This window comes from Calypte anna, chromosome 6, assembly GCF_003957555.1.
Source record: "Calypte anna isolate BGI_N300 chromosome 6, bCalAnn1_v1.p, whole genome shotgun sequence".
Lineage (NCBI taxonomy): Eukaryota > Metazoa > Chordata > Aves > Apodiformes > Trochilidae > Calypte > Calypte anna.
In genome coordinates this window covers 22,564,032-22,574,869 of record NC_044252.1, presented here as the reverse complement: position 1 = coordinate 22,574,869, position 10,838 = coordinate 22,564,032, and the positions used below count along the sequence as shown (strand labels likewise).

At 57.6% G+C, this 10,838-nt stretch overlaps 2 protein-coding genes across 3 annotated transcripts; one reads left to right on the top strand and one right to left on the bottom strand.

Annotated features, from left to right (window-relative positions):
- Positions 1-40: 40 nt before the first annotated feature.
- BORCS7 (BLOC-1 related complex subunit 7) lies at positions 41-2,600 on the bottom strand. 2 transcript variants are annotated; one of them, XM_008490394.2, is made up of 5 exons: positions 2,425-2,600; positions 1,712-1,774; positions 1,265-1,308; positions 804-824; positions 41-335 (listed from the first exon to the last, which is right to left on the bottom strand). In XM_008490394.2, the coding sequence occupies exons 1-5, from the start codon at positions 2,563-2,565 to the stop codon at positions 284-286; spliced, it is 321 nt and encodes a 106-aa protein (XP_008488616.1). In that variant the 5' UTR covers positions 2,566-2,600; the 3' UTR covers positions 41-283. The 2 variants fall into 2 exon arrangements, with proteins under 2 accessions (XP_008488616.1, XP_030309387.1); XM_030453527.1 differs by having other exon boundaries at positions 2,452-2,567.
- Positions 2,591-6,895, top strand: LOC103525439 (steroid 17-alpha-hydroxylase/17,20 lyase). Its single transcript, XM_008490395.2, has 9 exons — positions 2,591-2,630; positions 3,507-3,632; positions 4,132-4,270; positions 4,822-5,051; positions 5,262-5,348; positions 5,465-5,674; positions 5,927-6,096; positions 6,179-6,282; positions 6,515-6,895. Exons 2-9 carry the CDS (start codon positions 3,537-3,539, stop codon positions 6,781-6,783), a joined length of 1,305 nt encoding a protein of 434 aa, XP_008488617.2. The 5' UTR covers positions 2,591-2,630; positions 3,507-3,536; the 3' UTR covers positions 6,784-6,895.
- The last annotated feature ends 3,943 nt before the right edge of the window (positions 6,896-10,838 follow it).

The following is a 10,838-nucleotide window of genomic DNA, read 5'->3' as shown; positions in this document are numbered from 1 at the left end:
GAGCACTTCATGCTACACAGGAAGTAAGAGGACACAGAAGTTGTTGAGGGGAGTAAAGTTTCAGATATGTTTGTTTCAGTTGTGGCAGGGAGTATTCTGGAGCAGAGATGTGGATGCCAGCATGTGAGAGGGGCCCACATGCCCAGAAACACAGACTCTGCATGTATTCCAGCTGACACCCAGCACCATCCAGGCACAAGCCTGAACTCCAGGCTCACCAGGGGAAAGGGTGCTTGGCTGCCCTCAGGGACAATCGAGATGTCCTTGAGCCTTCAGCTACACTTCATCTCAGCAAGTGACGCAGCTGGTCCTGTAGGTTTGATGACTGCTCAACACTGGGGACCAAGCAAGAAGAGGTTCACAGTGAGATCTCCTCCCCAGACTGTGCTCTGCTGCCTGCAACCAAGGGGCCAGAACAGCTCTAGCACTGACACTACAGCATAAATTATCCCTTGGGTTCCCCAACCCACCTCTGTGTCCCCACAAAGCAAACCTCTCTTTGTCCACCCACAATCAGCCACCTCCAATCTACACCACCCTCACCTCCTATTACAAATAACCTCAGAGGCTCTGTCAACCACATTAATGAAAAAATAGAAGTTTAGGTATAAATCAACCATTCACCCAAATTCCTGTCTCTTCACAATACTAAATCACTATCCCACTGGGTGAACACCTCCTCCAAAGGCAGCTGCAAAATCTTTCTCAGTTTTACCCCACCCTACTCCATCACTCTTCCCCTCCCATCAGCACTGATTAACATCTCCCAGGTCTTCCCGGCATGCCTTCAGTAGGGTACTCACTTCTTCTGAATTGCTTCCTGCCTAGACAAGAAAAGGAGAAAAAAAAAAAAAAGCATTAGAAATAACAGAACCTCAGCAAGAGGGTTCATGGTATGTTGAAGAAAAGGGACTTGGTCAAAGATTCAGGAGACAAAATCCCAGTGGGTTTATGGATTAAGTCCTGAGAGGACAGCAGTGGTACTGGCTTCACCCTTTGAGCCCTGGATGCATCACACTCACAGGAGATGCAGGTCATGGAAGACAGGAGGCAAAAATCTCAGCGGTCACCCTAAAACAGCCTGTGCCATACCATCAGAGCTGGAGAGGACTGGTTGATCCCAGTTTCAGGGTCTGCTCAGCTCTGAGGAGAGAGGCAGGAGCGGGCAGCCTGAGTGGACTCCATGCAAAGCCTTTAAGTAGGCCGGAAAGGGATCAAGAGACCCTCTAAGCTCCCCAGAGAGAACGCAGTGTCCCCTACTTACTGGTACTGCAGATGTGTTGTTATTATGGCCATTTTCCTCAAACTCTGTGGGGAACAAGACAGAGAACGAATGTCTGACAGAAGCAGTATAGCAGAATCAGAGGGCAGACTGTTCCCAGTGCCCTAGAGAGTTTCTTCAGCATGGTCATCACTGTTCTACTGTGTTGTCTCACAAACACCCCACTGCTATCTGTCAGTAGTGGCATGCTCACCTCTTCTTTCCCAGAGGCAAAGACACTAAATGCTTTGTTTCTACCTATGGTCTCTCAAGCTCTCCAGTAGAGATGGCACAGCTAGTGCTGGCTTGTGCTGAGGGATGCTGGAAAGCCAGCACCACACATGAGTTTGAGGAAGTTCTGCTGCCTGAACTCATGATTTTCATTTCAGAACCCTTCTCTCCTCCTGTCCACTATAAACACTGTTGCTCTAGGAGACAAACACAGCTTACATCTTCTGAGTGCAGGATGGCATCTTCTTGCATCACCATGTTTCTAGCAGCTTGACCCAGGAGCTAAAAGACAAAACACAAAGAGACCAGACTGTCTGACAGACGGCTGCTCTGTATTCCCCAAGATGCTTGTGATGGCTTCTCAGCAGACCTGCACAGAGTCTGACACCCCATGGGTGAAGTGACAGGGTACGAGGCTTGGGGGGGGGGCATCGCAGTGCCATGCCCACCCCTCTGAGCACACAGGGCCTGAGGCATCGCCTCCACTCTGTCACTCTGGCAGGATGTCATGGGGTAAAAGGCAACTTCTCGCTTCCCACTAGTTCCCGAGCACTGCGTGAGGCAGCCGGGACCAGAGGTGCTGCCACCTGCGGCTCAAGAGCCCCACGGTGGTGCCCGCCATGCCCGCAACAGGGAGCCCTGGCCTCGCTGACCCCGGACTACAACTCCCAGCATGCCCTGCTCCCGCCACTGACTACGGCTCCGAGAATGCCCCGCGCCGGCCAGCCGCTCCCGGCGCCCCCTTCACCCCCAGCAGTCGGAGGGTCAGCCGCCCGGACGATGCCCCGGCAGGCACAGTCCCAGGGGGCAGCCGCGCTGGGCCGAGGCGGGCAGAACCAGCCGCCGCCGCCGCTGGCTCCTGCCTGTAGGCCTGGCGGGCGCGCTGCATGCCGGGCCCTGTAGTTGCGTGGCCGGCGGCGGCCGCCGCTCACCTCGGCGCTGCGAGAGCCCTTTAGCACCTGCTTGGTGAGGGCGATCACGTCGGTGCCGCAGCTCGTCACCTTCTCGGTCAGGAGCCCCTTCACCGAGTGGCCGAAGCGCGCTTGGGCATCTGACGCGCCCCCCGCCGCCATCTTATCCCACCTCACCTCGCCCCGCCCCGCATCTCTACGGTGATTGCCGGCAGCCAAAAGAGTCCGTAAGGCGCAGGGAATTCCAGGTTTAAATTTCAGCGCCCCAGTCTCCCCTTGGACGCCTCAAATTCCAACATCTCCCAGGGCACGGACACCCCGGGGCTAAGCAGCACTGAACAGCGCTGCCCGGGCCTGCCCAGGCCTGCCCAGTGCCGACGGGGCTTCTCAACACTGGCCAGTGTGCTGCCCAGGGCTGCTGAGTACTCACCAGTGCTAACCAGCACTGACCAGGGCTTCCCAGCATTACCAGCAGTGACCAGTACTGCCCAGTGCCCGCAGACTTGCCCCCCAGGAGCACAGCGAGGGTCTCCCAAGTGGGGGACAGTCCCCAAGGCTTCACCAGTCCCCAGCTGCACTCACAGCACCCAGGAGAGACCCAGGGGCTCAACTGCCCCTGCACCCTTTGGCCACCACAGGCCCTGGGAACAGAGCCCCAGGGATGATTCTGGCCCTGAGCTGCCGGACTTAGCTCCCCCATGGCCCCCGGTGTGGCCATGGCCCTCTTACCCTCATCCCCCAACAGGTGCCCAGCTGCAGAGCTGGCTGCAGGCCCAGCGCCCGGTTCCCCCCTCCCTGTCCCCTGATAAGGAGGCCAACCCGCCTCAGAGTCAAGGCGAGGACCCCGCAGACACTATAAAGGTTCCTTGCGCTGCTGCAGCCCCACAGCCGGCCCCACCATGCTGCTGCTGCTGCTGCTGCTGGGCTGCCTGCTGCTGGGCCTGGCCCTGCTCTGCACCTGGGGGCTGGCCCAGCGGAGAGCTGCCATGGGGACGGGGACAGTTTTGGGGCGCCCGCGGAGCCTGCCAGTCCTGCCGCTGGTGGGGAGCCTACTACACCTGGCCGGGCACCCCCAGCTCCACCTGCGGCTCTGGCACCTGCAGGGCCGCTATGGCAGCCTCTATGGGCTCTGGATGGGCTCCCACTACGTGGTGGTGGTCAACAGCTATCAGCATGCCAGGGAGGTGCTGCTGAAGAAGGGGAAGGATTTCGCTGGACGGCCTCGAACTGTGAGTTGGTGGCAGGTCTGGGGGGACCCCCTCTTTTATGGTGTGGGGCGAGGGAGGGGATGTGTCCAAGAAAGGTGCAGGAACCCAGCTGCATTTGTCCTCCTTCCCCATCCTGCTTGCAAGCGAGGTGATGGTAGGGGGCAGCCTCTCCCTACCCTGTTCCCCAGGGTGAATCCTCCCCATCCTCCATGCTGAGGGTCACTGTTCTTCCTTGGGGATGGATGCCATCTCGGGGCTTGGGGACATGGGGTCAGGTACCACCAGGCTTCCTCAGCCTCTAACTTTCAAGTGCACTCCTGCATCTAACCCTGACATCTGTCCACCAACCTAAGGGCAGGAAAGCAAAGCTCACGGTCTGGGATTTGCCCATCAGCCCCACCATCCCGACTGTCCCAGGGATGAGATGATCATCCACCCCCTCAGCATCCCCCCTCTCTGACACATGGCCCCTGCAGGGCTGCCCCACAGCAGGGTGACCCCAGGGCTGCCTGTCCCACAGGTGACTACGGACCTGCTGTCCCGGGGGGGCAAGGACATTGCCTTCGCCAGTTATGGCCCCCTCTGGAAGTTCCAGCGCAAACTGGTGCACGCTGCCCTCTCCATGTTTGGGGAGGGCTCTCTTGCCCTTGAGAAGATCAGTAAGTACCCCCTGCTGGCCCCTGGTCTCCCTTCCGGCTCCCGCTCCCTCCCACATCTGAGCCAGGCTGGACTTTTCCTGCCCTCATGTCTTGGAAACTGAGGGGAACCTCAGTGGCTCTGACCAACCCCCTCCACCCCCCCAGTATCCCTGCAGCTTACCTAGCAGGGGCTCGGTGCTGCTCTTGTCATCCCCAGTGCTTTTCTGACACCTCTCCCCAGGCATTTTCCACACAGAGTTTTGTCTCCTTTTCCTCACAGCTGGTAAAACTGAGACATGGATGCAACTTCCAGGTCTCTGGGCTCCCAGATCCATCCAGAGGGGCATCAAGCCCCACACAGAGACTCTCTTGAACATCTCCATCCCCTGCTCCTACCCAGCATCCTCCCTTCTGCCTATCCCAGCCCCTCAGGGATGGGTGTGGTGTGTGGGTGTGGGTGTTCCTTGCAGGCTGCACACTCTGAATGAGTGGGGGAACCCTTCCTTGCTGTCCCCCTCTCACCCCCTTTGCTTCCCCATCATCCCCTTTCCTGCCTCTCCCTTCCACCCTAGTCTGCCGGGAAGCTGCATCCCTGTGCGAGACGCTCAGCACTATGCAGGATACAGCCCTGGACATGGCCCCTGAGCTCACACGGGCTGTCACCAATGTGGTCTGCTCCCTCTGCTTCAACTCCTCATACCGCCGTGGAGACCCTGAGTTTGAGGCCATGCTGGAGTACAGCCAGGGTATTGTGGACACCGTGGCCAAGGAGAGTTTGGTGGACATCTTCCCCTGGCTCCAGGTGAGTAGGGACACCAGGACTACCTGTTCTTCTCACCTCAGACAAGAGGAAGGAGCTGGGATGTGTTCTGCAGGAAGGAGCTACCTGAGTCCCCTGGGGAAAGGAGCATCCCTGCCCTGGTGTCCCAGCACCATGGAGCAACTGCTTGGTAGCTGTCGGAGGCTGGGCTGACCTGGAGCCCTTCACGGTTATGGGGCTTTTCTCCCTCAGATCTTCCCAAACAAGGACCTGGCCCTACTGAAGAGATGCCTTAAGGTCCGGGACCAGCTGCTTCAGCAGAAATTCACTGAACACAAGGTGCCACTGGGGATAGGACCTTCATGGACATGCTTGGGAGCTGCAGGGTGCTGGAGCTGGGGTGGGAGGTGGGAACTGTGCCCAGGACAGCCCGGCTCTTGCATGTACCCTGGCAGGAAGCCTTCTGCAGGGACACCGTGAGGGATCTCATGGATGCTCTCCTGCAAGTGAGACTTAGTGCTGAGAACAGCAGTCCCTCAGCACCTGGGCTGGAGCTGACAGATGACCACCTCCTCATGACAGTGGGGGACATCTTTGGGGCTGGCGTGGAGACCACAACAACTGTGCTCAAATGGGCTGTGCTATACCTGCTCCACTACCCTGAGGTAGGGTCTGCACCCTGAGGTGGGAGGCCTGGGCTCCCTCCAGCACCAGGGACATGGTGGGGGGCTTTGGGGAAGGCAGGAGCCAAGAGGGATGTCAGGCTTTTGGAATAAGCAGGATCAGGCTGCAGGCATTTAACTTCTGCAGAAGCCACCAGAATGTGCTGGTGATCCTGAGTGTACTCTATTACGATGAGGAGCCCTCCTCCCCAGGGTACCCCATCTCCCCAGGCGTGAGCCCTTGTCCCCTCCCAGGTCCAGAGAAAGATCCAGGAGGAGATGGACCAGAAGATTGGCCTGGCACGTCACCCCCACCTCCGTGACCGCCCGTTGCTGCCTTATCTGGAGGCCACCATCAGCGAAGTGCTGCGCATTCGGCCTGTGTCCCCCCTGCTCATCCCACATGTGTCCCTTGCTGACACCAGGTGAGATCCCCGGGGGAAAGCCAGGACATGGGTTGAGACTACAGGAGGGAATGAGGATTTCACTCTGCATTTTGCTCTGCAGCATCGGGGAGTACTCCATCCCCAAGGGAGCCAGGGTCATCATCAACCTCTGGTCTGTTCACCATGATGAAAAGGAGTGGGACAAGCCTGAAGAGTTCAACCCCAGTGGGTTTGATGGTTCCTGTCCTCCCCAGGGTGCAGGGGACAGAAGGGTGGGAGCAGCAGGAGAGGCTGAGGCTGGGGGAGGCTTGGTGGTGGGTGTTTGAATCCTGCTCCCCCTGGGTTGGGCCATATGCACCATCTCTGCTCGTGCAGCTTGCAGGAGGGGCACACATGGTGAACAAGGGCAGAAAGGACTGATCCCTGCTGATTCCAGTGGTGCCCTTTCCCCTTGCAGGACGCTTCCTGGATGAGAAGGGCCAGCACATCCACTCACCTTCACCCAGCTACCTTCCCTTTGGGGCTGGGATCCGTGTCTGCCTGGGAGAAATCCTGGCCAAGATGGAGCTCTTCCTCTTCCTGGCCTGGATGCTGCAGAGGTTCACACTCGAGTGTCCCCAGGACCAGCCCCTGCCCTCACTGGAGGGCAAGTTTGGTGTCGTGCTGCAGGTGCAGAAGTTTCAGGTGAAGGCCAGGCTGCGGGATGCCTGGAGAGCAGCCTCATGACAGATCCCAGGCTGTGGTGTGGTGGGGTGGGATGGGATGGAGCAGGACCATGGAAGCTATGCCCCTGCCTGCCCCGAGGATGAGGAGCTGTCCGGATAAAGATGTTCCCAACACAGCATGGCTTTGGCTATTTTCTGGGCAGGCAATGGAGGGCAGGGGGAGGTGGGAAAGTGCTGAGATAGATACATGGTGGCCCCACAGCTTGTGATCATTGTGCTGAGCTGGGAGGCCACAGCCTCTCTGCCTGGCTTTTAACACAAACAGCCCCATCACCCCCCCCAGGGATGTGGGGTGGGAGGTCCCATCCAGAGATAACTGTGAGCCATGGAGCTCTGCCTTCCCGTGCCCCATCCTGGACAGCGTGGGACTCCTGCATGCTCCTTGCTGGGAAAAAGGAAACAGCTTAGAAGTTCCGGCAGATTCAGCTCCCACCTGTAACATAGGCACACACATCTGCCACGCCTGCAGGCGTATGCACACGGGTACATGCACAGGGATATGCTTACAAGTATGTAACCAAAAGCAGAGAGATCCATTTATGCCTGCTGACATATGCATGCATATGCATGCACATATGTGCTAGTATGCACACATGCATACATGTACCTGTGCACACTCACAGGCCCTTCCAGACAGAACAAGAGTGTGTTGTAATGCTTCAGGGCTGTCCAACTCCATCCTGTGTGTGAGCTGCTGTGGGGAGGCACAGGCAGCCCCAGCTCCAGTCCAAAGCTGGGGCTCTCATCCCCCAGGGACACAGAGGAGCACCCAGAGGTGCCTGGGCCCCACAGGCTGAGCTCAGCTGCAGGCGCTCAAGCCTGGTGTGTGGGTACAAGGGAGCCAGGGGACTGCTGGCACTGTGCATTGACGTGGCATCTCCCACCCACATGGCACCCTGAGCACTGACACACAGTGCCTGGCTTTAAGCAGTTCCCATAATGTGAGGGGCTGTGTTTGCTTTCACCAAAGCCCACCATGCCATGGAGGGCAATGCACAGTTAGGGTTCTGGCTCTCTGTTACTTGACCTCAATATTTAACTAAATAGCAGCACAGCTATGGCTCAGAGCACCTGGAAGGAGAGCAGCTGGGACAGATGAGAAAGACCCATACAGCTCTGGCACAGTGCGACACCCCCAACCCAACCCACCCCACCCCTACCTTACCCCCCTTTTCTATTTCCCCCACCCTCTCTCTTGCTGACAGGCAGGAAAACCAACACAACACTTTACCACCACTAAATTTTCTACTCTGTGTGTCAAAGTGTATGAATTCTTTTGAACTCCAAGCACTTCACTCACCCAGACTCCTCACCACTGGGTGTCCAGTGCCAAATGGGTCCCATCAGCCCACAGCAGGATGGTAAAGGAAAGATACAGTGCCAGTACCATCTTCCCTCCTTGCAGTCCATTCCCATGGGGTTTGGGGTGGTAAGGAGGAGCTAGAGGAAGAACCACTGTGCAGATGCCTGCCCCAGGGGCCATCGTTGGGGTGATTTCTGCAGCTGACTCAGCAGCAGCAGGGCAGGGAGGGGGAGCACAGCAGAATCTCAGCCCTGCTGTTGCTGTGTGGAGTCTCTGCTGGCTGTAATGGCTGAGTCACATGCTCCTTCCTGTTCCTGTGCCCTTTTCTATCACACAGGGGATGCTGCGGAGTTTCTGATCCCTCCATCTCCACCAACAAAGGGGAAGGTGGGTGGATGAAGGGAGGATGGGGCTCAAGGTAGATTTGGGGAAAAATTGGCTAGATATTATGCTCTGGGCTTCCCTGGAGACTGCACACCAGCCTGGTCCATCCCCTGCCCAAGATTCTGTCCCCAGCAGCAGGTGCTGGAAGGGATGCTCCTCTCCACTCTCCTGTGGTCACAACTAACTGTAGCATCCCTGTGCCTCCAGGAACATCAGCCTGGGACCTCCAGCACTTCTAGGGCCCTTTGCCAAGGGGCTGTGTTGGTAAGGATCCTGGCCAGAGGCAGGATGGGTCCAGCACCTTGTGCACATTGCCATTGCCAAAACTCTGTCATTGAGGTGGGTGCCCTGACAGCAAACCCTTGAGGCCACTGTGTACTTTGAGGCAGAAAGGGGGAGTTTGGGTCCAGGGATGTTTCTAAACCAGAGAATGCCTCTGACCACAGGTGCTTCCACAAAGCTTGCACTCCGGCTGGGTTTCCTCACTGGGCAGGGCTGGCATGTGCCATCCCTGGGCCTGGACACCAGTCACGTACCACAGACCCCACCGGGCTGAGCCCAGTCCTGCTGCGGGGCATTGTGCCCTACACCCCAGCCCACCTCTCCAACCAGGAGAAGGTGCTGCTGCAGGGGGTTCAGTGCCCAGCACCAGCTGCTCAGTGTCTTGTGAGCTGGTAAACAGCCCCCTGCATGGCTGCTCCCTACACTGGGAAGAGCGAGAGACACTACAGAATCATCCCACTGGTATTTATGTCCTGACAGTTGCTCCGGGGCTGTGCTGCTGTGCCCAACCCCACCAGACAGCTTCACCTGCACAGCGTTGGATCCAGCCAAAGGGGACCTTGGCACCTGCTGCCAGGTTTTGGCCAGCCAAGCATGGGCAGCTGCAAGGAACATCGAGGCTTTTGCATCTGCAATAATCCTGCTGCTGTAATGGCTGGGGACTTGTTAGGACTCTGCCCTCTCCCTGGGGCTGCTGGGGATCTTTGCATGGGGAGAATCAGGAGAGGAAGGAGCAGTGTCAAATAGCTTGGAGGGCAGCTTGGGGGAATCAGGAACCAGTGGCTCTGCCTTCTGGTGCAAAGGGGGCTGCCAGAGGGGAGTCAGTGACAATGCAAAGAACTTCTTCGTTCACACCTGTTCCCACAAGATACCCCAGGTCCCCCATGAGGTGCAGCTCACCTGGGCAGGACCCAAGTGCACCAAGCAGAGCAAGCCTGAGCCCTTCTGTTGCCCAGACTCCTGGGCGGCACAAGCACCCCTACAGCACAGGGCTGACTCAATTGCAGTACGGAGCTCAGCTCAGGAGCCTTACAATTTTGAGAGGCTTCACTTTGCACAGTGCACCCAGCAGCCCCGGGCTGTGCTGGAGAGCCATGGCCGGCACAGGAGTAGGCAATGCTCAAAATACCTGCAGGCTCGATGGTGGGCAGGGTGCCAGGCGAGCTGAGTAAGCACAAACCTCGGGACACAGCTGTTCACCGTCCGAAAACAAATCCAGAAACAGCCCAGCAGCCTGTGACCCACCCCCGGTAGAGAGACTGCAGCGCTTGCACCACCACCGTGATGGCCCCCGGTGTGGGCACCAGTCTCATCTGATAAAACCTGATCCGTGCTGCAAGGGAAGGAGGGAAACATCTCTGACGAAGATGCTGCGGAGTTGCCTCCAGCGGAGGGGCTGCGGTACTGCTCCCCTCCCTACCTGGCCCAGGCTTTTTCAACATAACCAAAAAAAAAAAAAAAAAAAAAAAGCGGGAAAAACCTCACCGGGATGTGTTCCACATAGAGACTGGGCAAAGGTAGGGTGTGATGGGCTTTGGGGAGAGGAAAGGGGAGCTGATTCACCAGAGCGGGACTGGTGCCCCGGCTCCCTACCAACCCCTGCAGAGAGCAGCAGCTGATGGGAGGATGTGCCCAGCCAGTGGATGCTGGCCCACTGGGGGCAAGGAGCGAGTGTGTCCCGGGTTCTTTCAGCTGACACAGCCCTGAGAGCCAAGAGCTCCTACTGCCCAGTGGCAGAGCCTCACACATCTTGCAGAGCCCACAGATTTTGCTCTTGTCCTGAAGACTTGCTCTGGTTTCCTGGCCCAGGAAGTTTATGATGACTACATTTAAGCAGAAGGTTAACTGTGCCCCGACTTTCCTTAGCCTTGAGTGAGGCAGGTACAAGCTTGGACAGCAGGCTGACAGGAAGCACCAAGACAAAGGATTCTCTGTTCCTCCTCCATCTTCAGCCAACACTCACCCAGTGGATTGTACAAACGTGTGACAGCGCACTGCAGGAAATCTGCAGAGGTGTTCCCAGAGTGGGAGTCATTAATGTTGGAGCCACAAAGTCCCCAAGTACCACTGAGGAGATACTGCAGCAT

Excerpts from the sequence above, each read along its gene's own strand:
- LOC103525439 (XM_008490395.2), top strand. The coding sequence starts at position 3,537 with ATGGGCTCCCACTACGTGGTGGTGGTCAACAGCTATCAGCATGCCAGG. Across the intron at positions 5,349-5,464 it reads AGAAATTCACTGAACACAAG|GAAGCCTTCTGCAGGGACAC; the intron begins GTGCCACTGGGG and ends GTACCCTGGCAG. Across the intron at positions 6,283-6,514 it reads GCCTGAAGAGTTCAACCCCA|GACGCTTCCTGGATGAGAAG; the intron begins GTGGGTTTGATG and ends TTCCCCTTGCAG.
- BORCS7 (XM_008490394.2), bottom strand. The coding sequence starts at position 2,565 with ATGGCGGCGGGGGGCGCGTCAGATGCCCAAGCGCGCTTCGGCCACTCG. Across the intron at positions 1,309-1,711 it reads CCATCCTGCACTCAGAAGAT|AGTTTGAGGAAAATGGCCAT; the intron begins GTAAGCTGTGTT and ends TGTTCCCCACAG. Across the intron at positions 825-1,264 it reads ACAACACATCTGCAGTACCA|GCAGGAAGCAATTCAGAAGA; the intron begins GTAAGTAGGGGA and ends TTTCTTGTCTAG.